At 45.4% G+C, this 23,413-nt stretch overlaps 1 protein-coding gene across 3 annotated transcripts in view; it reads left to right on the top strand.

Annotated features, from left to right (window-relative positions):
- SNTG1 (syntrophin gamma 1) overlaps positions 1–23,413 on the top strand; it is a 280,518-nt gene that overhangs the window by 124,582 nt on the left and 132,523 nt on the right. For 2 of the 3 annotated variants that reach the window (XM_060243821.1, XM_060243818.1), the window contains exon 12: positions 14,226–14,264. The exons of the other annotated variant lie outside the window; for it this stretch is intronic. In XM_060243821.1, the coding sequence (XP_060099804.1) occupies positions 14,226–14,264 (39 nt within the window). The remainder of the gene's footprint in view (positions 1–14,225; positions 14,265–23,413) is intronic. 3 annotated transcript variants of the gene reach the window in all.

Below are 23,413 nucleotides of genomic sequence, written 5' to 3'. Positions count from 1 at the left end.
AGATGTCTGGCAGATCCCTGTGTTTTTCAAGGCAGATCCGGGATTTACAATATACCTTGCAGTTATTGCATTGTACCTTCTACTGAGGACTACATTTGGGGTCCAAGCACATACGACAGCGGAATTTACACAGATGTGAATGGCTATAAACATTACCACACACCTGACAATAATTTTTTCTGGCCATAAAACCCTTTCAAATTAATTATTCCAAAATAATGATTCTCATGATTCAAAACAAAATGGGTTCTCTGGTATACAGGCGACCCTGTTCTAAAAATTTCCCAACCTTTACCATCATTCAATCCCACTCCTATATTTACCTTTAAATGCTTTTCAAAGGTGGCAACATCCGATAATAATATCTCCTGCTCATATGAAAACCCAAGCTCTCTTACAACAGCCGCACCCTTTCTGTTAATTCAGGGATGGTTACCAACTTCTCTGACATAACACCAATGAAACTTATCCCAAAACACGGAATACGATTGCCATGATCTGGATTTAATAAATGCTGCTGCTTCTTTTTGATAACATCACTATAGAGGATAGTACTTATAACTCTCTTCCCTCTCCCCCCTCTATTCCTTATTACCGTCATAACTAAGTGCAGGGTTCCATGAAGATGAATTTCAGCATTACTCTGCATGAGGTTTAACATCTGATTTATAAACTCATCAGCAGGAAAGCCACTTGCTGGCCTCCTTACAGAATGCAAGGGATTACTTAGCCCCGCCCCGTCAATATGGAGCTGCACTAATTCACTATTCTGGACTCTAGCTCTCATATCATTAAGAAGGCCCTGAATAGCTTCCCGTATTGCCTCTTGTATGAGGGCGGGGTGGCTTAACTGCTCTAAGTTTACAAAACTGAAGGCCTCTGAATACTGATCCATTGGCAAATTTGCAAGATGTCGTTCACACTCTCCAACTTTTTCTAGGTAAACCTTTGGTGTGTCAGGGCTAGGGGACGGTTTTTGTGGGGGTGATGAGGGGCCTTGTTCAGCAGCAGCATTGTTATTTGCCAAATTGGAGATGGCGACAGGCTCTACCTCTGTGCTAAGAGGGGCACCATGAACTAAATTATCATTTGCACACTCAGAGACATTGTTATTTGGCAAAATGGAAGTGGCAGCAGGCTTTACCTCTGTGCTGAGAGAGGTGCCATCACCTGTGTTAACATTTGGCCTCTCAGAGCCAAAGGAAAGATATCTGCCTCTTTTTTAAAAGCATATTGTAAAATATATAAAACAAACCTCTGCCATTCAAAACAGCCACCATAAAGGGTAGCTAAATATCCTTGCAGTTTGCAAACGTCTGTTAAATTAAAAAACAGGAGTAGATCCCCTCTTTCTTCTCATTAAGCATGCTTGGGGCAAACAGGCCATAGACTAGCTGCTTTACAGACAGTAAAAGGATTCAAACAGACAAAATTTACAAGCAAGCAGTATTAATTTCTAATCATTTAGGAAAAATAGCACATGGCTTACCTTCAGCCTCAAGGTAAAGATGTCTTCTGACCTTCTCCTCTGGCCAAAAATAATGTGACTCACCCCCCTAATCTAATTACGACCAACTGACCACTACTGTGTGTGAAGGAGCGCTGTGATTGGTTCCCATTGACCATGTGACTTGCTAATCCAATAGAAATTGTCCCTGAATTGTAAAGGTAACCAGGTTCCATCCATGTGACTGCAAAATACCCCCCTCCGTTCCCCTCCCACACAGTTTCAGAGAAAAAGCAGCCATGGTTTCAGGAAGCACATGGGAAAGAGGGTAAGTAGTTTTTTCAGAATACACTGCAATATATATATATATATATATAAAATTAGGCTCTCCCGTCTCAAACTTTTTTTAAAAACAGTAGCCAGTAAAATATGGGGGCTAACCATCCTAGCAATTTTTAAAATGCTGCCAGATTTAATCATAGCACAGCCCCTTTCCTCTCTCCCTTGTAATCCCCCTTCCCAAACTTTTTTTTAAAAAACAGCAGCCAGTAAATAGGGGGGCTAACCATCCTAGGAATTTTTAAATGCTGCCAGATTTAATCAGAGTGCAGCCCCCTGCCTCCCTCCCTTGCAACCACCAGCCCTTCATTTCATGGGGGCATGCCTGGGCATGTAGTAACAACACTGATTTCTTTAAAACGGTTCCTTTTTATTTACAGACTTTTTCATTTACAGACAGTGAAAAATGGAGTTGCAGTCTATTTACAAGGTTTATTTCAAAAACAGACAGTAAAAAGCAGCTACCATCTCTCTTTTATTTACATCACAGAAACGCCATTTTTTTCTGGCGCAGAAAAAATGAATGAAAATGCAAATCTTTGATATAGCCTTCAACATATTTAACCATTGCACTGTCAGAGTTTTTCAAAATTGTTTCAAGAGTTTTGTGCAAATTCGATTTGTCTCCAACTTTATTTAATAAATTAAATATTTGGTCCATATTCTCTTGCATGAAGAGCAGACATTTCAATGAATAGGCAACCGAGGTCACAACTTGCATTATCGAATGTACTGACATTTCATCAATTACAAATTTCACCTTGCAGTCTACTATTTGTTCAGACCAAGAAACACATGCGTGAGATTTCTGTCTGGGCGATTGAAGCTGGCATCCTTCACAAGAATCATATAAAAATTCATTGATACATTGATATTGAATAGACCGCAGCACAAACTAATGCTGACATTGCTGATTTCTGTTTTCAGGGTGGTATACAGTCAGAATCTTCAAAAAAATTCCATGCTTAAAAACTTTCTCATGGCAATGACTCGTTCCCCGGGCATCATGCCAAATGGAATTTTTTGCTGCTCCTGTTAAAAAACAGCATTTATTTTAATTTTACAAGCCTTGACAAGCCCCCACACCCACTACACAACACTCAACAACTGGGGTCCAAAGCTTTGCCTCTGAAGGAATATTCTCCTCTGGGGCTTCAGCCAATATTATATATGGAATTTGTGGCTCAGTGCAAATACTCAATTTGGAATTTGTGGCTCAATACTAGAAAATTAAAAGCATTTTTTTTTCAGTTAAAAGCACTATGCAAAATCTGTTTCCAATAAACTTTTCTACCCCCCCCCCCTTTCCCCCTTTTTCAAATTACCTGTGCCATAGAGTGCTCGCTTGGAATTAGCTCTTGGGAATCAGGAATCTCTTGGAAAACTTGGGTGCTGTAGGAAATAAGTTGCTGGGTACTTGGGTGCTGTCTGGGAAATCTTCCAGGAAGTCTTGCAAAATTTGGGAAATGCCATTTTTAGCTAGCATGTCAGCTGTTGTCTCCCTGCTGTCCATACTAACGTGTTCATCTAAAACAGGCCCCGGGAAATGGAGCTTTGCGGGAACAAATTCTTCATCCTCAGAACTGCTCACATATCTCCTTTTATAATTTTGTCTCACCAATGTCAGCGGGCTGGAAAGTACCAAGGGTCTGGCCGGAGTTTCCATGTTCTCACCAAGAGCCCACACACGTGTGTTCAAGCACAAATGGCTTCTTTCCTAAAATAACCTGGTGATGGGAGGTGGGCCCCAGCCCATTTGGTATTGGCCAGGGATGACCGGACATGTTGTTAGAGGGGTCACATGGATCTACTCAGGCCTTCTCAGTGGCAGCCCCCATTTTCCAGGGTGGGATGCCACAGGCAGAAGTTCAATGACGCTGCAGTGGGTGGTGCTGGAGAATGGGGGCAGGGGAGGGGGCTACATATGTGATTTCTGGCTTCCTCAATTAATATGCAGGGTTGCCACGTCACAGCGGGGTGGACGTAGATGCCGATTGGCCTGGCTATGCCACGTGGTGTGAGTCAGGATGGTCATTTCCTGGAAGAGGTGCTTAATTAAATATGCGGGTTAGCTACATCATGGTGGGGCATAGATGGTGATTGGCGGGGCTAGGTCATGTGGGGGTGGGGCTAGATAGGACACCTCCTGGTGGGAGATGCTTAATTAAATATGTGGGGTAGCTATGTTATGGTGGGGCATATATGGTGATTGGCAGGACTAGGTCACATGACTGGGGTCATGACCTGGGTGATGTCATTGGGGTCATGACATAGTTTCCAGTGATGACAGTTTCCAGTGATGTATTATTATTAAATTTTATTTTTACATATTACATCCATGTAACCGGATGTGATGTCACTGGCCACACACCTTCATTAATTATGCATGGAGTTGACACAGTTTCCGGTGATGTCACCAGAAGTGATGTCACTGGCCACGCCCCCTTCATTAATAATGTGGGGGGGTCTATTTACTACTCATATCTTGTGGTCCAATGAGACCAAGATAAACTTATTTGGTTCAGATGGTGTCAAGCGTGTGTGGCGGCAACCAGATGAGTACAAAGACAAGTGTGTCTTGCCTACAGTCAAGCATGGTGGTGGGAATGTCATGGTCTGGGGCTGCATGAGTGCTGCCGGGACAGGGGAGCTACAGTTCATTGAGGGAACCATGAATGCCAACATATACTGCGACATACTGAAGCAGAGCGTGATCCCCTCTCTTTGGAGACTGGGCCGCAGCGCAGTATTCCAATATGATAACGACCCCAAACACACCTCCAAAACGACCACTGCCTTGCTAAAGAAGCTGAGGGTAAAGGTGATGGACTGGCCAAGCATGTCTCCAGATCTAAACCCTATTGAGCATCTGTGGGGCATCCTGAAACGGAAGGTGGAGGTGCGCAAGGTCTCTAGCATCCACCAGCTACATGATGTCGTCATGGAGGAGTGAAAGAGGACTCCAGTGGCAACCTGTGAAGCTCTGGTGAACTATATTCCCAACAGGGTTAAGGCAGTGCTGGAAAATAATGGTGACCACACAAAATATTGACACTTTGGACCCCATTTGGACATTATCACTTAGGGGTGTACTCACTTTTGTTGCCAGCAGTTTAGACATTAATGGCTGGGTGTTTGAGGGGATAGCACATTTGCACAGTTATACAAGCTATAGACTCACTACTTTACATTGTAGCCAAGTGTCATTTCTTCAGTGTTGTCACATGGAAAGATATACTTAAATATTTACAAAATGTGAGGGGGTGTACTCACTTCTGTGACATACTGTATATCAAACAGTATCATTTATGGTGAGAAACCAGTTCATCCTGACTTGATACCTGTGACTAGGGTTGACAGTTGGGAAATTGCTAGAGATTTGATGATAGAGCTTGTAAAGGGAAGGACCTCAGCAAGATGTAATGATATACAATCCACCCTCCATTGAAGCCATTTTCTCCAAAGGAACTGATCTCTGTAGACTGAAGATGTCCAGGCTTTCCCTAAAGGTTGGCAAGCCTACTTTTGATTCTGTGGTGGCATGATAGTTGCCTGCCTATGGAGCAAGTGCCAGCATTTGTCTGCCTCTTATCTCCTTAGATGAAGCACGAGGATGAGGCAAGCCAATTAAGGCTCAGCGTGGGCACACTGGGCAATCAAGGGCTAGCTCACTGGCTAGGTCTGGCAGCAGCTGCCCTCCCTCTCCCAGTGCAAGCTCCCCACCCACCCTCTTTTTAGACCATGTGAAATCACAATGTCATTTTTGGGGCTGAGCAGGAATTTTTGGGTCTTTTTTTTGCCAAGAGGGGCCTTTTTCTACCCACTCTGCATGGTCAGAGGGGGTGAGGTATAAATAGGGCTGGCAAAGCTGGTTAGGCCCTAACTGGGAAGTCAGGAAAAGTATGGGTTATGGGGATTTTGAGTTGGCAAGCACCCAGAGATATCTGTGATGAGGGGTGGGGTCTTCATACTAGGTACCTGTGGGCCTTACAGTCAGGGTCATTCAGTTGGGGGGATCTTTGAGGTTGGGGAAGTATATGATGAGCCTTAAGGCAGCCATGGGCTGGAATATGCCCTCCCTGCCCTCTATGCACTGGCACACAGGCTGTGATGAGTAAGGTCCAGAAGAATCCCGGACCTGGCTCAGAGCTGGGGTGAGTCTGCCCTGTTAGGAGGCTTGTTTTGCAATCACAATGCAACCCATACGTTAATGTGTTGGTGCAGATCAGCTTATGTATAAATAAAATTCCCATGACTTGTGTGGTGTTTCATTCAAGAGGTGGTGGGCAAAAGTACAATGGGATTATTATTGGGTAGTTCAAAGTTGGTTTTCATATAAGTTCTATGGGAGTGTATATAAGGAAGATTTGAAAGAGATAAAAAAGAGGGATAAAGAGGAGCTTGAGCAGCAGGATGTACTTAGATCCAATCAAAAGAAGTTTTTGTGTGTTGGTGGGAAAAAGTTTCCCATCCAAGATTTCATGTGGAGGGTATTATTTTTGGTTGGTGGCTAAGTGATAGTTCAGAGCCTGCTTCATCTTTTCTGAGTATTCAGTTTGATTCAGAGAGTCACTTAAATTTGTGCCTAGTCGCCTGTATCTAATCCAGTTGATTTTATTATGGTAGACTTCTGTTTCTCTCAGTATTTGCAGAATGTTGGCACAGTGAGCCAACATAGCTTAATAGGAACAAGCCGCCTGTCTCATTGTGTGGTTTTAATGGAAACAGAGATGCAGCAAGGAAAATGTTGAGGACAGGACAAGAACTGAGGGAAGTCCAAGAAAAATCTTCTTCAAGATTTTTTAAAACTCTGATCTGTATGTGAGTAAACTACCTGGTGGATAATCTAACAAAAGTCTGTTCTGAGAAAATGATTTCAACATTTATTTATATGTAGATGGTACCATTAAATTCTAATTATGGAGTCCTAGCCCATTATCTGTAATTGAGCACCAGTTCATGCAGTGCCTTATTAACAGATAATCATAAAACACATGCTGCTTTGTATATCTAGAACTCAGTAACTTACCACAATGCATGCAAGTGTAAATCACATGGGTCAGTAAGGTAACATGTAAGTTATCCTTTATAGAGTTTTATTTTTAGAATGGAGACCTTGTAACTACACCAGCTGAGCCATGTGATAGATGCATTTGTTACCTTAATGTCATGGTGCCGTGATCTGGTAGAAGCAGTTTTTTGTGGCTGTTACATCCTCAAAGCATTACATGAATGAACATCAGTGGGGGGTGGGTAAGGATGAAGTAAGGAAGTGACATCTCTGGGCACCTCACTCACAGCAATCCAGGCCTATAGCCATAGGGGGGCCTGTGGGTGACTGCCCCCAACATCCAGGCAGAGCCCCCCCGACTTCCAGGGGACCTCCAGCATGCAGTCTGCTTTTTTCTTTTTCTTTTCGCCATGGCTGAGCCGGCGAAGCGTCATCAGTGGCAGCCAGAGCCAGGAGAGCTGAGCAGGGTACAGTTCACTGTGGCAGCAAAAGCAACAGGTAGAGAGGAAGGAGGCAGAGGAAGCCATGTGGAATGGGCTGGTGGTGGGGGGAGAGGATGGATAGAGCTGCTGGGTGCAAAGTGCCAGGGTAGGAGAGAGGGAGTGGAAGGAACCCGCCCCCCCACTAGCATGCAAGGTGCAGTCCCTTCTTCATTCCAAAGTTTTAGGGGTGGCTGTCTCAACTTGGCCACATTCAGAGCCTCCAGCTTTTGCCCCTACCCTACAAAGCTTCTGAGAAGTGGCAAGCCCTGCAGTGGATGGGAAAGGGTGCCCCCTGACTTTTAAAAAAGCCCCCTGACTTGTAAAATCCTGGCTACGGCCCTGCAGCAATCACAAGTTGGTTCACAGCACTGGAACAGAAACAAGTATCATTACTGCTCCCCACCCACAAAACTCAAAAGTGGAAGGTATGATTCTAAGATGGTTTACTTTCTGCTCATTATTTCATACTTTACACAACCAAAGGTGTGAAAGTTAAGCATTAACTGAAAGTGATCTGGCAATACAGTTTATAAAATGCAATCTCATTCTTCCTGGTTAACCGTAATATTTCATTGGCTTTTTCAAACCTGTTGTGTCTTGCAATGTGGTCCTGAAGTTACTGCGCAGCGACGCTACAGAGGTGACCAGAGGAAGTCCACTGGTCGCTCGATGTAAAGTGCGAGAATACCCCGCCAATCAAGATCTGTGGTCGGAAGTTTAACTGGCCAGGATTGGACCTGGCCAGACTGAAGGTTGTTCCGGGGGTTTGTATATATAGCAGGACCTGGCCCACATTTCGTTCTCTTGTGATGTACCGCTAATAAAGAATGTTGCCTTCAACACGTCTCGTCACTCAGTACATTACACTGGCGACGAGGATGGGATTCAGCCAGGTAACTCCCCAGGCAGGAAGTCACTGACCTGGCTGGAGATGAGGAAGGCACGCAGCCGAGAGAGACGGAAGCGCCCGCTGCCGCCATGGCGAACCCGAGTGTAACGACGGGCCACCTTGCTGAGTTTGACCCCACCAACCCCGAGAGGTGGGAGACTTCTACCAGGAGAGGTAGCCACAACACCCCTGGAAGCGGCTCAGAGGGCGCTGATCCTGCCGACCATGCGGGTGGAAGAGCAATACAGCGGAGGGCACGACCCGCCAAGAACGGAGGTTCCAGAACAGCAACAAGAGTCGGACTGCCTTCTACCGGTGTCAAGTCCCCAAGAGGAAACCTCATTCCCGGCGGCCGCTCCAACGCCCCAAATAACCCCAAGGAGGTCAAGCAGGGAGCGCAGGGCGCCAGCTTACTTGAAGGACTATGTGTCTTGAACTGGGGGGGGGAGGAGTGTTGTGTCTTGCAATGCGGTCCTGAAGTTACTGCACAGTGACACTACAGAGGTGACCAGAGGAAGTCCACTGGTCTTCAATGTAGCATGCAAAACTACCCCGCCAATCAAGATCTGTGGCGGGAAGTTTAACTGGCCAGGATTGGACCTGGCCAGACTGAAGGTTGTTCCAGGGGTTTGTATATATAGCGGGACCTGGCCCGCATTTCGCTCTCTTGTGATGTACCGCTAATAAAGTATGTTGCCTTCAACACGTCTCATCAGTCAGTACATTACAGAACCAGTATTAAAAATTGTTAAAACAAAAGCCTTCATAACTATGTCTGCTTATGCAATAAAATTGTGTAATTCTAAACTATGAGTAATTATTATACAGTCTGAGCTGAATGTTTGGGGGGGGGGTAGGGGGTGATTCGCTACCAAGTTCAATATATTCTCATATTTTGATAGCCTACTCATATTTTTTAAAAAATATATAGCTATGCTAACATTATGACAATACTAAAACATGAGCTGCCAACTTCCTGATGTTTATTAGATAATAAAAAGTCAATCTTTTGGAATTCAGATCAATTTTATTTGCTCACAAACAAATTTATTCCAACTGATCTATGCACAGAGTATTAATGTTAAAGAAGATTCCCAGTTTCTTCTATAACATAAAGGCAAAACTGAGCTGTGTGGAGAAGGAACCTAAAATTTTCTGTGGAGTTCATCTGACTTGTAATGTTTCTACTGACAGAATTATTTATATTTATGGAAAACCTTTATCACTCTCCTCTACTGCAGCCCAAAATGCATTCTGGTCTCTGCATTAAAAGGGGAATTTTTAATCCTTGTAAAATTAGGAAGTATGGTGGTTTTACTTCTAGGATGCATTTACAAGGCTGCAAGGTTATAGGCAGCCTGCTGAATAAACAAGTTGCAATTACTGTAACCAAGGGAATCAGTCTTTTTGTCTCATTTTTCAGTTAGTCCATTTCATATCTGCTCAGTTACATGTGGATCTGCAGGAGCAATGGAGGAACAAAGAGGAAGAATGACAACTAGTACTAGCTCCTTATGAAGGCCTGCTCTGGGGTAATGGCATCCTTGGGAGAAAGTGCAAAGGGGTAACCACAGGGAAGCAGGAACTGGGAAGGGAGATACAAGGCCGGAGAAAGAGAGATAAAATGCTCAAACTGAAGTATTTGAGGAAGAGGTAGCTGATTCATGCCCACAGGAAGCCAGGAAGGAGTGTAGCCATCCAAGCTTGGGAGCATGAGAATCTTGAGACCCAAGTCCTTAGCTTAAGACTGCTGCAGGTGGCACCTCCCCCAGTCTTTAGCAATCTGACTGCCATATGGCTTAACTCAGCAATGAGAGTGCACTGGCCGGACAGAAGTTTATTTATTTATTTATTTTTAAAGGTAGTTGTGACAGTAAGGTATGGGTTAAACATAAAACCAAGGAAAACTGAAGACGCACAGAGACTGCATCAGGTGACCTGAGGGTGGGGGCCAGAGTGCTCAGAACTCTCAGTAGTTTGACAGCTAACAGCCGAGGCAGTCAGTTGGTGCCTGACAGAGTCAGAGAGAGTCGGTCTTTGAGGGAGCTGGGACAGTAGCTGTGGAAAGTCTTCATGAGAAGCAAAGGTGACTTCTAGCTCTATAAAAACAGCAAGGGGCTGTGTGTGACTAAAAGGGAGAGTCACTGTGAAGACCTCAACGGTCACAGACACATGTACATCTCTTAAGAGCTAGAGAGGTGGTTGAGGGAACATATGTGGGTCTAGAAGTTTGAAGGGCTGGGAGTAGAGGCTCCAGTCGACTTGAGAGACTTGGCACATTACACCCAAGAGGCCAGCCTTTGCTAGTGTTGGAGAGTGTATTATATGTGAACTGAAAACCTTAGAGACCTAAGAGAAAGAAAAAGTTATATTAGAGAGCCTGAAACAACTGAGCAACTTGTTAACTGAGTGAGCTACTTTATAGCCCGTGTATATATCACCCATATCCCCAGTTTAAGACTTTGTGTTATAATAAATATCTGTGGTTTACATTAAAGTTCTCTGGTGCCTATATTCTGGGATAACTATCCACGCTGCTGTGGTCCCCTACGAATTGTATTATATATCCATCTGAAAGTAAAAACCCCGAAGATACTAAGATAGAGAAATCCATATCATACCCACCCCTTGAGGTTTATATTCCTGAGGTAAAAGTTGTTAAAGGAAGAACTGAGGGTGAAATGAGGGGCTGGGGTAGCCATAAACAGCACATAGAAGCGATCCAGGGAGACCGTGAGGTGGGTGCTGTTATAGTAGTGAAGGACCCAACTGGTCACACTGAAAGCAGATGGAGGCATTGGGTGGAGTGACTGTTAAACTTCTGGAACTGACTGTTGTAAGTGATATAAGTGCATTAAAGTACAACTTTTGTATTTCCTGAGTGTTGGCTTATCCTTGGCAAATGCAATATCCCAAAGGATCAAGAGTTATGACAGGGACAAAAGAATCCATTTGTATCACTTATGACTGGTAAGGCTGTAGCTGGTGGTGGGGCTTTGGGGGCTAAGCCCAAAAACACCCATCTCAATCTCCCAATATCTTGGAAAATATGCATGACTGTCAGCTTATTATACTCTGTGTGTGTAAAAATTTATATAATGTAATTTATGCAATAAAGGTGAATGTTTGTTTTCCTATGTCTGTTTTGATCCATTTTGGCAGTTTTGTATATTTTCTTCTTTCTATCTTTTTAAATGTTACATACATTTTGGACTTTTTATTATAAGTAAAAAAAATATTTATTAATATCAATCTGTGCATTTAGAGTGTTTCATCCTCTGCCCATCTACGTCCTCACACGTTTTGTGACTTGCATAGAGGGGTTTACAATGAGATATTTTGGTTGTCTAAAAGCATCTGCTATTACATTTTGTGTAGACATGAGGTTAACCTGATTTTGTTAACCTTAGAAGAAGTATTTATATGGATACATACTGAGTGTGAAGGTAAACACTGGAGGAAATGTTGTGTCTAATTAACTAACATGCTTGCACAAAATATTATCTGCGAAACAGAAGGATGTATAATTTTTAAAAATTATTTAGGAAGAAAGAGCTTTATAGTCTATACTGTACTGTAATATCTTCATTATGTTTTGTTCATTTTTCTTTGATACAAAAACATTGATTTTAGAAATGAGTGAAAAAATAAGTGAAAATGAGTGAAAAAATAAGTGCACTAGATTGTATTTGAAGGCCCTTCTAGGTATGACAGTCCTAAAATTCCTAAATTTATTCTGGTTCCCTAAGACTGAAATGGGTAGGCTTCCCAACCCTCCCACCCTGGCGGAGGACCCCAGGATTTCCACCCTCTTCCCCTGCTCCCCAAAAAAATGGAAGCGGGGGGAGGGGGAACGGCGCCGGGGAGCATGGCAAGCCGCCCGATCCTGGAGCGGCCGAGGCCGCCGTGCCGCTGTCGCCCCCTCCCCGCCCACCGCAGCTGCTCCTCCGAGATGGGCCCAGGCTGAGCCCATCTCGGAGGAGCAGCCAAGAGGCGGCAGCAGCGCAGGGGGGGGCGAGGCAGGCCAGGAGCATGGCGAGCCGCGAATCTGGGCCCTTCTCCACCCCCCCTCCGATTCCACCCAGAGGCGGAGCGGGCGAGGCCGCCGTGCCGCTGCTGCCTCTTCTTCTCTCGCCGTGGCTGCTCCTCCGAGATGGGCTCAGGCTGAGCCCATCTCGGAGGAGCAGCCACGGCGAGTGGAGAAGAGGCGTCAGCTGCGCAGCGGCGTCGCCCTCTCCGAGACGGGGCGGCTCGCCGTTTCCCCCCCTCCCCCCTAGCTCCACCCCAGTGTCTCCTGGCTCCACCCCCAAAGTCTCCTGGCTCCACCCCGAAAGTCCCCAGATATTTCTGGGGTTGGACTTGGCAACCCTAGAAATGGGGTTAGTTAGTTAAGGTATAATTCATTATATGATTAATGCATATGAAACTGGATGATATATCCACTAATGGTACATTATTTTACTGAGGTTTAATTTATTTTTCTTGTGTTTCCACCACACGTTCCTTAGTAATTACTGAGGCTGCCACCCTCCACAAAATATGCCTCAAAAGCAGGTAGCATATTTCCCTTTAGAAAAATGAGACCTGGAAAGACAATTTATAGTTTAATTTTTTTTCAGTACAGTCCATTCAGTATTCTTAGCTTTGTTTTTAAGATAAATACCAGTAAATTATTAAATAGAAATTATCAGCCTAGCATTTTCCCCAGAAAATGTGAAGAGTATTACATTTTTATGTAACTACAAACTATATTTCTTGTGCAAGTGATGTTAAAGGAATAGAGAATAGGACTTTCACAAAGAAGTTTATGCAAATTAGAAATACCATATGAATTGCATCCCCAAAGAGAATTTTGTTGAACTATTTTAAGTATGTTGTTTCTGATAGAGTAGTAGTGGAAGCGTCCCTCAGGGCCACTCTGGTCAGACCAATCTCAGTTGTTGCTCTAATGAAGACATTCACAAAGACAGCCGGTTCAACAAAGTTGTATTAGGGTCAGGCAGATATCTCAGTCAAGAATCAGTCCAATAATCATACACTTACAATCAGTCCAACCAGGCAAAGGTACAGATACTCATTCCAACAGAATAGTCTAGTCACAGTCCACAATCATCAATTCCTTTATCAGTCCATCAGTATGCCACGCTCTATCCATCTTTTCCTACTCCACACTGAACAGACATTAAGCTACTGTATTTGTATTCCCCTTAACCAATCCCATTTCTCATTGGTTAATGACATTCACATGCTATCACATGCTAACACTTAAACACCTGTATGCAAGGGTTAAACAATCCTTTGGCAGTTCCAATATACCTTAAAGATATAGGATACTGACAGTTCCTTCAATATTAGAGACAGAATTCTTTCCCCAAGTTGTTCCCACAATTGTCTGTTAAGATGCTAATTCAGTTAAATATTTTCTGTTTCTGAGTATTACTGCTTCATTTTTTTTTTAAAAAAACCCTTGAATCTAAAACTTTTTTTTTCCTGGTTGATGTTTGCAGTATAAACTGTAAGATATTGCCAGTTTCAAAAAATAGTCCATGAAGTTAGTGCCCAACATAATTAAATATGAACATAAAATTAAGCAGGGCTTTTTTTGTAGCAGGAACTCCTTTGCATATTAGGCCACACACCACTGATGTAGCCAGTCCTCCAGGAGTTTACAGGGCTCTTAGTACAGGGCGTGCTGTAAAGTCCAGGAGGATTGGCTACGTCAAGGGTGTGTAGCCTAATATGCAAAGGAGTTCCTGCTACAAAAAAAGCCCTGAAATTAAGTAAGTAACAAGATGATAAGGAGTTAGGTGGCACAATACCAAAGTATGCAAAACTTTGTGTAAGGAACATGTTCAGGGTTTAGAGTTTTGCAATTCTAATTCTGTGGATATAGGAACAAAATTAATTGATTTATTTTTCATCAGTAAATGTATACTGGGAAATTTCTTTGTGAATTTATCAAAGGAAGAAATATGCTGCTATGTTATATGTTTTGTGGACTTTCATGGCTGAATATGCTTATATGTATTAATAATTTTTTTGCATTCAATTTTATAGATTAAAAAAATCAACAGGAATTTTCCCGTAAACCAGCAGGTAAGAAAAGAGATAAATGTTTTGAAATATTAATATATAGTTGTAGTATGTCTAATAGAAAAACATCAGCCAGTGGTGGAAGGGGAGATATGTTGAGATGCTGTGCATTGGTGCTGGTGTTGTTTGCTTGTATCCAACAAAGCCCCAGTGGGAATAGGCATGAATTTTCTTCTTTGTTCGTCTCTCTTCCTGCAGCCCCTTTCAGCATCCACAAAGATTATTGCAGACTCCACGTGGATGAAAAGCTGCATGGATCAGAGGGCTAAGGTGTAGAGGAAGAGGGAATGAGAAGTCCTGCCCCTCCTTTCCTGTTGGCAGATTTGCATACACACAGTCTGCATACCCCAGAAATAGTATTTGCATACCCCAGAAATAGTATTTTAGAGACTGAAAGGGACTGTGGTGGCAGGCAGAGACAACAAAATGTAAAAAACCTGTGTTTCATTGGATACATGCTAGCTTATTTAGTGTGTTTTATTAGATATTCTAATTTATTAATGACTCACTTGAATGCAGAGAGGTCAAACCAAGGCCTTTGTGAATTAATGTTTTTATTTTAATTGTTCAATTGGTGGGATAAATCTCAGTCACAGATCTCATTGACTTTGTAGGCTCCTCTGAAATCCATCAGATTGCAGTCTATGCAGGAACTTATTTGCATATTAGGCCACACCCCTGACACCAAGCCAGCTTGAACTGTGTTCCTGTGCATTCCTGCTAGAAAAAAAGCCCTGAGTCTATGGCTGTAAACTAGATGCTAAGTAAAAACAGGTTTCCTGGATCAGATTATATAGAACAATGTTATTCCTCAGGCAAGGATGTTGCATTAACTGGTTGTATTATGGTAAGTAAGTGCTCCATATGCAGAATCCTGTCTTCATATGTGAAAAAAAATGATAAAGCTATTGAATTCAGCTATTGATTTACCTGAGCTATTGATTTACCTGAGCAAAAGTACAGTGTATTCTAGAATGTGGAAATAATGGATAAAAACCAAAATTAGGTCCTATCACAAACCTGTTTTTCTTCTTATGTTTCTGATTAAAAGTGACTTGGATTGTAAAACAAGCTTGGACTGTAAAACGAGCCAGTTTGGTGTAGTGGTTAAGTGTGCAGACTCTTATTTGGGAGACCATTCCTCCTCTTGCAATTGCTGGAATGGCCTTGGGTTAGCCATAGCTCTTGCAGGAGTTGTCCTTGAAATGGTAGCTTCTGGGAGACCTCTCTCAGTCCCACCTACCTCACAAGGGTATCTGTTGTGGGAGAAGAAGATAAAGGAGATTCTGATTCAGAGAGAAGGGTGGGGTATAAATCTACAGTCTTCTTCTATCTTTACCAAAGTGGACTTTGTAGGATTTTGAAAAATGGAAACTGTTTTTACCACCAAAATTTAATAACTCACTATACTGCATACATCTAGTCCTGTTAACCTTGAAATAACTCAGTTGCACCATTATAAAGAGTACTAAGAAAAACTGAAGAAAACTATTGCCTCACTTGCTTTGTGATTCTTTGAGTTGACCTTGTGATTAATTTATTTTGACATAAATAGTCAAACTTTAAAATGTATTCCTATCTATTATGTAAACCTCAACAACTGAAGAAAAAGGTAAATAGCCGAAAAGGTAAATAGCTGAATATACGTCACTAAATAATGAACTTATTTTTACAGTGCTGAACATTATTCTAAATTATGTTTACTAATAATCATGGAAGATCCATAGCTCACCACAAGATTACAAGTGGTTTGTAATCTATAACTGTGAAGTGATATATGGAAAGATAAGGAAAGAAGGAAATTCCACTGTTTGGAGTGGAAGGTGGCTCCAGTGTGCATTGAAATTAGGAATGTCAAGGTGAAATATAAGGACTTCTATATTTGGCCTGCCAAGCTAGAACAAGGAAACACAGGTGTGTTTCTTTTCTTGGAAATCATCATTGCTGAGCAGCTGTTTATCAATGACAGAAAATGTCAGCACCTGGGGGAGATGAAAACAGTACTAAGTTTTGAATTCAAGAAGAAACAGAGGTTTCTGTAAATGTTTTCTTTAGAGAAAGATTCAAAATCTAACCTTCTCTAAGCTTCTAAATCCCTTTTGCATTTCTCATATCTTTTCTGAACCACATACAACAGGGGTCCCCAACCTTTTTGAGCCTTTGGGCAACTCTGAAATTTTGAGATGGGTGGTGAGAAAAAGACTACCAGAGCAGGCGGAGCCAGACACCATAGTGCACTTCTCACTTTGCAAAAGAACTAGAGAAGAAGAATACAAAGAAATAAAAGAAAGCCTGATGGGGAGAAAGAAAAAAAACCCAAATTATTATTTTACAAGGAAGGAAAGCCGAAGGTGGGGGGAGAATTGGGGAGGCAGAAAGAGATAGGGGATTAAAAGAGAAGAAAAGCCAAAGGGATGGGAGAAGGGGAAAGTAGGAATTTTTAAAAATCCAAAAAACTAAATCCTGAAGGGAAATGGAATTATCCATTGAATAAGGAAAGCCCAGGTGCTTCCCAGTCCCCCTGACCCTCCAACAGCTGTGACTGTTATTGTTGCTGTGGAAAATCAATTACTTTGAATGAAATAATAAGAAACCCTGTCTTACACTTTCTGAAAACCTTGTCAGGAGCCAGATACAGCTTCACACAGCATCAGAAAAGGTCAGATGTCTAAAATATATTGGGAAAGACCCAGTTTGAGGGTTATTGCTTCCATACCAGTGGAAAACCAACCAAAATATTGCTCTGTTTTCAAATGTTTGTATTTCATCTCAATCCTTGATTGGTGAGAACTGTTAGAAAAGGCAATGTCTGGTGTACAAAGAAGAAGAGAAGACCCTGCAGGGGGGGACCAAGAAGACAATTAGATAGGATAGTGTGCCCAGCACTAGGGATGTGCAAAATAAAAAAAAATCGGAATTAAGCAGATTCGGAAGTATACAGGGAAAAAAATTTTGGAATCCCATATACTGCTGAATACCACATTCGGAATAGCTGCATATACAGTAGATGCGCAGCTATTTCCCAATATAAGGCCCCATTATACCCTATGGGCCATTGAAATCAACGGCAAATAAAGTATATTTGAGGCTGCCTGGAGGGGAGGGGGTTTGAGGGAGAGCTCCCAAATTTGCAGGGGACCTGCAGGGGACTCTCCCCTACAAACCCCCCAAGTCCCAAAAAGATTGGGCCAGGGGATCCCATTCCAGGGGCACCCAAAGAGGGTGCCCCTATTCCACCATTATACCCTATGGGCCATTGAAATCAATGGCAACGTAGGGCATAATTAGAGGCTACTGGGGGGGCAGGGGGTTTGAGGGAGAGCCCCAAAAACTGCAGGAAACCCGCAGGGGACTCTCCCCTACAAAACGCCCGAGTCTCAAAAAGATTGGGCCAGGGGGTCCCTGTCTTTGGGCTCCCCAAAAGGCCCATTGCCAACAATGATGGGGAAAGCCCAATTAGCCCCACAATTGCTGTGGGGAAAGTGGCTCTGGCCAGAGGGGGGTTTGAGGGAGAGGCCCCAAAACTGCAGGGCAGCTTTAGGGGACTCCCCAGCATGAAACCTCCCTGGCCCAAAAAGACTGCACCCATCTGTGGGCACCCCAAAAGGAACACTGCTCCCAATGGTGAGAAAAAAACAATTAAAGCCACTTCCTCACTGTAATTGTCGTGGGAAAAGTAGCTCTAGGGGGCAGGAGGTTTTGAGGAGAGCCCCCCAAACTGCTGTGCAGCTTCAGGGCACTGTCCCCCACAAAACCCACAAGGCCAAAAGAAAATTGGACCAGGGGTCCAGTTCCTGGGGCACCCAAAGCCAAACCTAACTTCACACCAGGGAATCTCTATAGGACCCAAATGCACTACATCCCTCTACTCTATGAACCTTGCAGTGCAGGCCTGGAACCAATATAAACCCAGTTGCCAACATCACCGCCACACAAAACACAATCTGCTCAAGGTCTGCTCTGCAGACCTGGCTGCAGCAAACCCAGATGGCAGCTCTCCAGCCCTGCCCCAAACACCACGGGGAGAGCTGGCCAACCACAACAAGCCTGCTGGTTCTGGGTCTCTCACCCAGGTGCCAGCTTCCCTGCCACAGAACACACAATCTACAGAAACCAGCTCTCCAGCCCTGCCCCAAACAGCACAACTCTCAAACAAGAGAAGTGGTGGACCACCACACCTAATGAGCTCCACATCATTCTATATCTGACACAAAGCAAGAAGCATTTTGACTTACTTTGAGTGATGGATGGTTGGCTGGTCCAGGCTCTTTTCTTCTTCTTCTTCTTCTTCTTCTTCTTCTTCTTCTTCTTCTTCTTCTTCTTCTTCTTCTTCTTCTTCTTCTTCTTCTTCTTCTTATTATTATTATTATTATTATTATTACTATTATTATTATTATTATTATTATTATTTGCGTTACCCAGGGTGCACCATGAGGAGGTGAGCCAGAGTTGCACCCCAAATGAGAAAGATCACTGGGAGGGCCTCAGATTGTGTGAGAGGAAGGCAACCATTCCTTCTCTCTCAGCTCAGCAGTAACACACCAGCATCACTGTCCCATTAGAGGGACCTCAGCATTGGTATGGCTGCTGGCTGCCTGTTATCATCACTGGCACCTCCCTCTTTCTTCCTCCTTCCCCTGAAAAAAAACCTGGGTTATCCTGGCTGAGCCTGTGGGTGCTGTCGGTTACAGTTGGGGGCTGCAATGGCCCTTTCAGTATTATTAGGCATGTGTGGATGTAGGACTGGAGAAATTTGGATCGCTTTGCAGTTTTTAAACCAGCATTCACTTTTGGTTTGGGGAGGGATGAGGGGTGGGGGGGTGCACTGCCAATCAATTTGAGAGTGAGTTTTTGGGCTGTCTTTGGACTCTAGTCAATTTTTAGTGGAGGAGCGTTTTACAACCACTTTCCAAGCGCGGGCCAAGAGAGAATGCAGGCACAAGTAGGTGCTCACTTCATTGACTCTCAAAGTCTACGTTCAGGGAGCCGAACAGAGGCAAGTTGACTTTCAGGAAGACCAACTGCTCAACTGTCCAGGGTTGCAGGCGATAGCGATGTGGGCAGACAATGTCGCCCATATGTGAAAAGACGCGCTTGCTCTGCACGCTCGTCGGTGGGCAGGAGAGGAACCACGGAGGAGAGGGCTGGCCGCGGAGGAGAGGATCGGCCAGACCCCCTCCTTTGTGACCCAGTAGTCCAAAGGAGACGCTTCCTGCAGCTCGAGGGGCTCAAAAAGATAGTCCCCCACCATTGCAGCACCCATCTTTGCTCTCGGTGCCCTACCGCTCCTAGAGGGGCCAACGACCCGCCCTCAGCACTCTTCGTGGCGTGAGTCTGGTGGGAAACACTGCCTAGCTGGGGAGGTTGGGGATGAACAACAGCAGTGGAAGTGGCAGATAAGCTGCTTCCACCCCCCTCCTCCTCAACTACCAGCACTGGGCCCGCCCTGACTCTGGACGCTTGACCTTCTGGGAGAGCTCGTCTCGCCAGCAATCAAGCTCGTTGGCCCACTCGGCGACTGTGCCCTTAAGGCGCGGGTCTAACATGGTCGCCATCATGTAGACCTTATCCTGGGTGAAAGTCTGAAAGTGGGCCTCAAGCCCTTCCTGCAGACTAACAACCAGGGCGCGCACCACTGGAAGAACATCTGTACGGCCTTGAGCTGGCTCTAGAAACGAGGCCAGGTCCTCATGGGCCATCTGGACCATGGGGATGACTAGTGCGATGCTCGCCGTGTCAGACGAGAGCATTTCTGTGTAGGTCTTGAAGGGCCCAAGAACCTCCACAGTCTGAGAAATGATCACCCAGTCCTCTTGGGTGAGACGGTTCTCATCCCGAAAGACCCTCGTCTCAGAGACAAAGGCATCCAGGGCTGCTCTCTGCTCCACCATGCGCTCCAGCATGGCACAGGTGGAGTTCCAGCATGCGCTGACGTCACCGATCAGGTGGTGCCCTGGTACGCCTGTCAGTGTCTGTTTCTCATGCAGCCGATACGAGTCCGTATTGCTGCATGAGAAGTGACCCGTGATGTGCTGACTTTTCTGGAGCAGAAGTCAGTACTCATGGGTCACGGCTAGATAAAGACGATCCTGGGTTTTTGTCTGTCCCAATGCGTCCTTAAGCACAAGGTGGAGATGGTGGGCCATGCAAGGAAGGCAGTTTAGACCCTGACGCTGGACAGCCGCCTTGATGTTGAAGCCACCATCAGTCACCACAAAGCCTGTGGTGACGTCCCCACTGCCTACCCAACCCTCTAACTGCCGTGAGAGGATGGCTCTGAGAATGTCTGCCGTGTGCAGTGCATGACTGCTTCGGCGTGCAGCAAGGCCCAGCGATAGCCGGCCCAGCGGCCCTGACCCTGCCTGTCACTACTGCCACCCCCACCCTGCAACTCTCTGGGTTGCCACCAATGCGCAGTCAGGGAGAGATACCCCTCGAACGCATGTTGGGAGCTCCAGATATCTGAGGTGAAGTGAACAGTCACCCGGCAGCACGGGACAAATGCTCCTTCACCACAGATCTGGTCGCCCTGAAAACAGCTAACACAATGGTCCTGCTAATGGTGGTTCTAGCAGGAACTTTGTACTAGGGCGCCAGGTACTCGAGCAACCCTAGCACCCCAGGATTTTGGACCACTGAAAATGGAAGCCCATGGGCGATCAACCTGGCGATCACCCTCCTGCCGTGCCTGATTCCCCCTCTTGGCACAGAGGTGCCAACCCTACCAAACATCTCAGGCAGAGATGCCTGGCGTCCCTGTTCTCCCACGGAACGCTCCTGGAGAGCGGAGCTAGTCGCAATGGGACGGACCTCCTGGCTGGGTGGTGTTGTTGGTCGCTTGGGCAACACAGCACCAGCCTGCTTCTCCCCTTTAAGAAGCACCCCCAGGTGGTGCTTCCGCAGGTTCTCCGGTGGTCTGGACAGTGGGTCGGTCCGACTACTGGGTATAGGCTCCTCCTCCTCGTCACAGGGTCGGGTGCTCCAATCGATCCGGAGGGGGAGTGGCCTATACCACCCAGGACGCGCCAGTTCTTCTCCCGGCCCTGCACGAGGCAGGACGGTTTTTCTCCAGGCGCTTGCTGAGAAGCGCAGAAGATCCGGATTACTGAAACAAAACAGACCGGAAGCGTTGGGATCGGTCCCAACAACACCGGTGGCGGCAGTCTGCAGGGTCTACTCACGAGTAGACGTTGAGCGAACGGCAGATGCCTGCAGCGCTTCGTTCCCTCGCAGTCGCGATTGGAACCAAGCCGGAAGGAAAGAGAGGCGGCAAGCGCAGAGGCAGCGCGGTAAGCCGCCCTACAGCAACAGGGCTGCGCGCGAGTCCACGGGGCTTCAGATGGGTCCCCAGGCTGCCCGCGTTGTCTCTCCTTCGGACTGCCTAGTCGTATAGGCTTGGCAAAGGAGTGAGAGAGAGAGGCCTCTGAGGGGGTTTGTTCCTGACTGGAAGGCAAGATACCAAAAGGCCCAATAGAGGGCGCAACGGAGACATTCTGTCTTCCATTCTGAGCCTTTTCCCGCTTCTTTTTTAGTTGCTTTTGCCTTTCCTTCCCTTATAGGGACGTGAGAAGCTACAAAATGGCGGCTAGCTCACACAGCAACTCACACAGCGAATGTGATCTACCTCTTCTGCCTGGGGCTCTGACTCCTCAACAGGAGGCTCAGAATCTTGACCTCACAGGAGAGGATGCCAAGTCAAATTTAGTCCTTTGGCTTAAGAAAGAGCTGCTAAAAGAGTTGGGACAGGACCTTCGTCAGCAGCTGGACTCCCCTGCTTCCCTACAACCAAAAAAGAAGGATGGAGGGAAAAGGGGCAGAGATACTAGTCCCAGTGACACTATGGAAGGACGCTCTAAGATCAAGCCTCCTTTGGGTTTGGATTCCCCCCTCTTGAGCTCAGCTGAGGAATCAGAAAACTCTGAGCAGTCAGATAAGGAGGAGGGTGAACTGTCAGACAAGGAGGAGCAGACTGACACTGTTCAATCTAGGCTCTTTCCTTCTGAATACTATTCAAAATTGCTTCCCAAAGTACTGAGGACCCTCAACTTTGTACCCACTCCTAAAGAAAATGAGGAGTTGGATCCTGATCTCCCCACAGGTTCAGGGGAGATGATGCCAAAATTGAGCAGTGCTCAGACAGGGGTTCCTTTGCCTGCGGCCTTTTTTGCCTTAGTCAAAGCGGAATGGGAACGTCCGACTAAGCCTAAAGCAAACCAGCAGGTTCTCTCCAAACTTTATTCGCTTATTCCACAGGCTACTAAGAGATTAAAGTTACCAACAGTGGATGACCCTGTAACTAGCCTGATTTCCAATTCGGTCCTTCCTATGGACGCAGATGGTTTACCCAGGGATCCATGCGATAGGAGGGTTGAGCAGGCCTTACGCAAAGAGTTTGAAGCGACATCTTGGGCCATCAAGGCAGCCACTACGTCTTCATTGTTTGCCAGAGCAATGTGCACGTGGTCTAATAACTTGGCAGCAGCAGACAGTGGAGCTCCTAAGGAGTTCAAGGACGAGTTAAAAAGATTGCTTTATCCGCTGCCTTCGTGGCAGATAGTTCATTAGACACCATGCAACTGGCGGCCAGGGCCATGGCATGTGGGGTAGCTGCCAGACGCAACATTTGGTTGCGTAATTGGGAGGTAGACACTGCAGCCCAAGCCAGGGTGGCAGCGGTGCCTTTTAAAGGAGCCTTGTTGTTCGGGGAGGGTCTAGATAGATACCTCATTGAGAACAAGGATAAAAAGAAGGTTTTACCTTCCAAGACTAAAGAGTCGAAACAGAGGAAGTCCTTTCCTTCCTTTCGAGATTCGAAGAAACCATCCAGACCAGGTTCCTTTCGTCCCTTCAGAGGCAAGTGGCAGCAGAAGGGGCGTGATCCCAAACCATATTACTCTGGGAAGGCAGATCAGGGTTCCAAAAATCCCTCCAAGAAAGGAGGATCCCAGTGACTATGCCTCTCACCAGTTGACAAACAAAATAGGGGGTCGTCCTTCCCTTTTCACAGACATTTGGAATCAGTCAATTCAGGACAAGTGGGTTCTAGAAGTAGTGGAACAAGGTTACGCCTTGGAATTCCACTCTCTTCCCCCCAACCATTTTCGAGGGGTTCCCCAGAAAAAAGATTTATCTGCTCACAGAGCAATGTTGTC

The sequence above is a fragment of the Heteronotia binoei genome, chromosome 7, assembly GCF_032191835.1.
Source record: "Heteronotia binoei isolate CCM8104 ecotype False Entrance Well chromosome 7, APGP_CSIRO_Hbin_v1, whole genome shotgun sequence".
In the NCBI taxonomy this organism is placed as follows: Eukaryota; Metazoa; Chordata; class Lepidosauria; order Squamata; family Gekkonidae; genus Heteronotia; species Heteronotia binoei.
The sequence above is the reverse complement of the archived record's forward strand: the minus strand, read 5'-3'. Positions and strand labels throughout refer to the sequence as shown.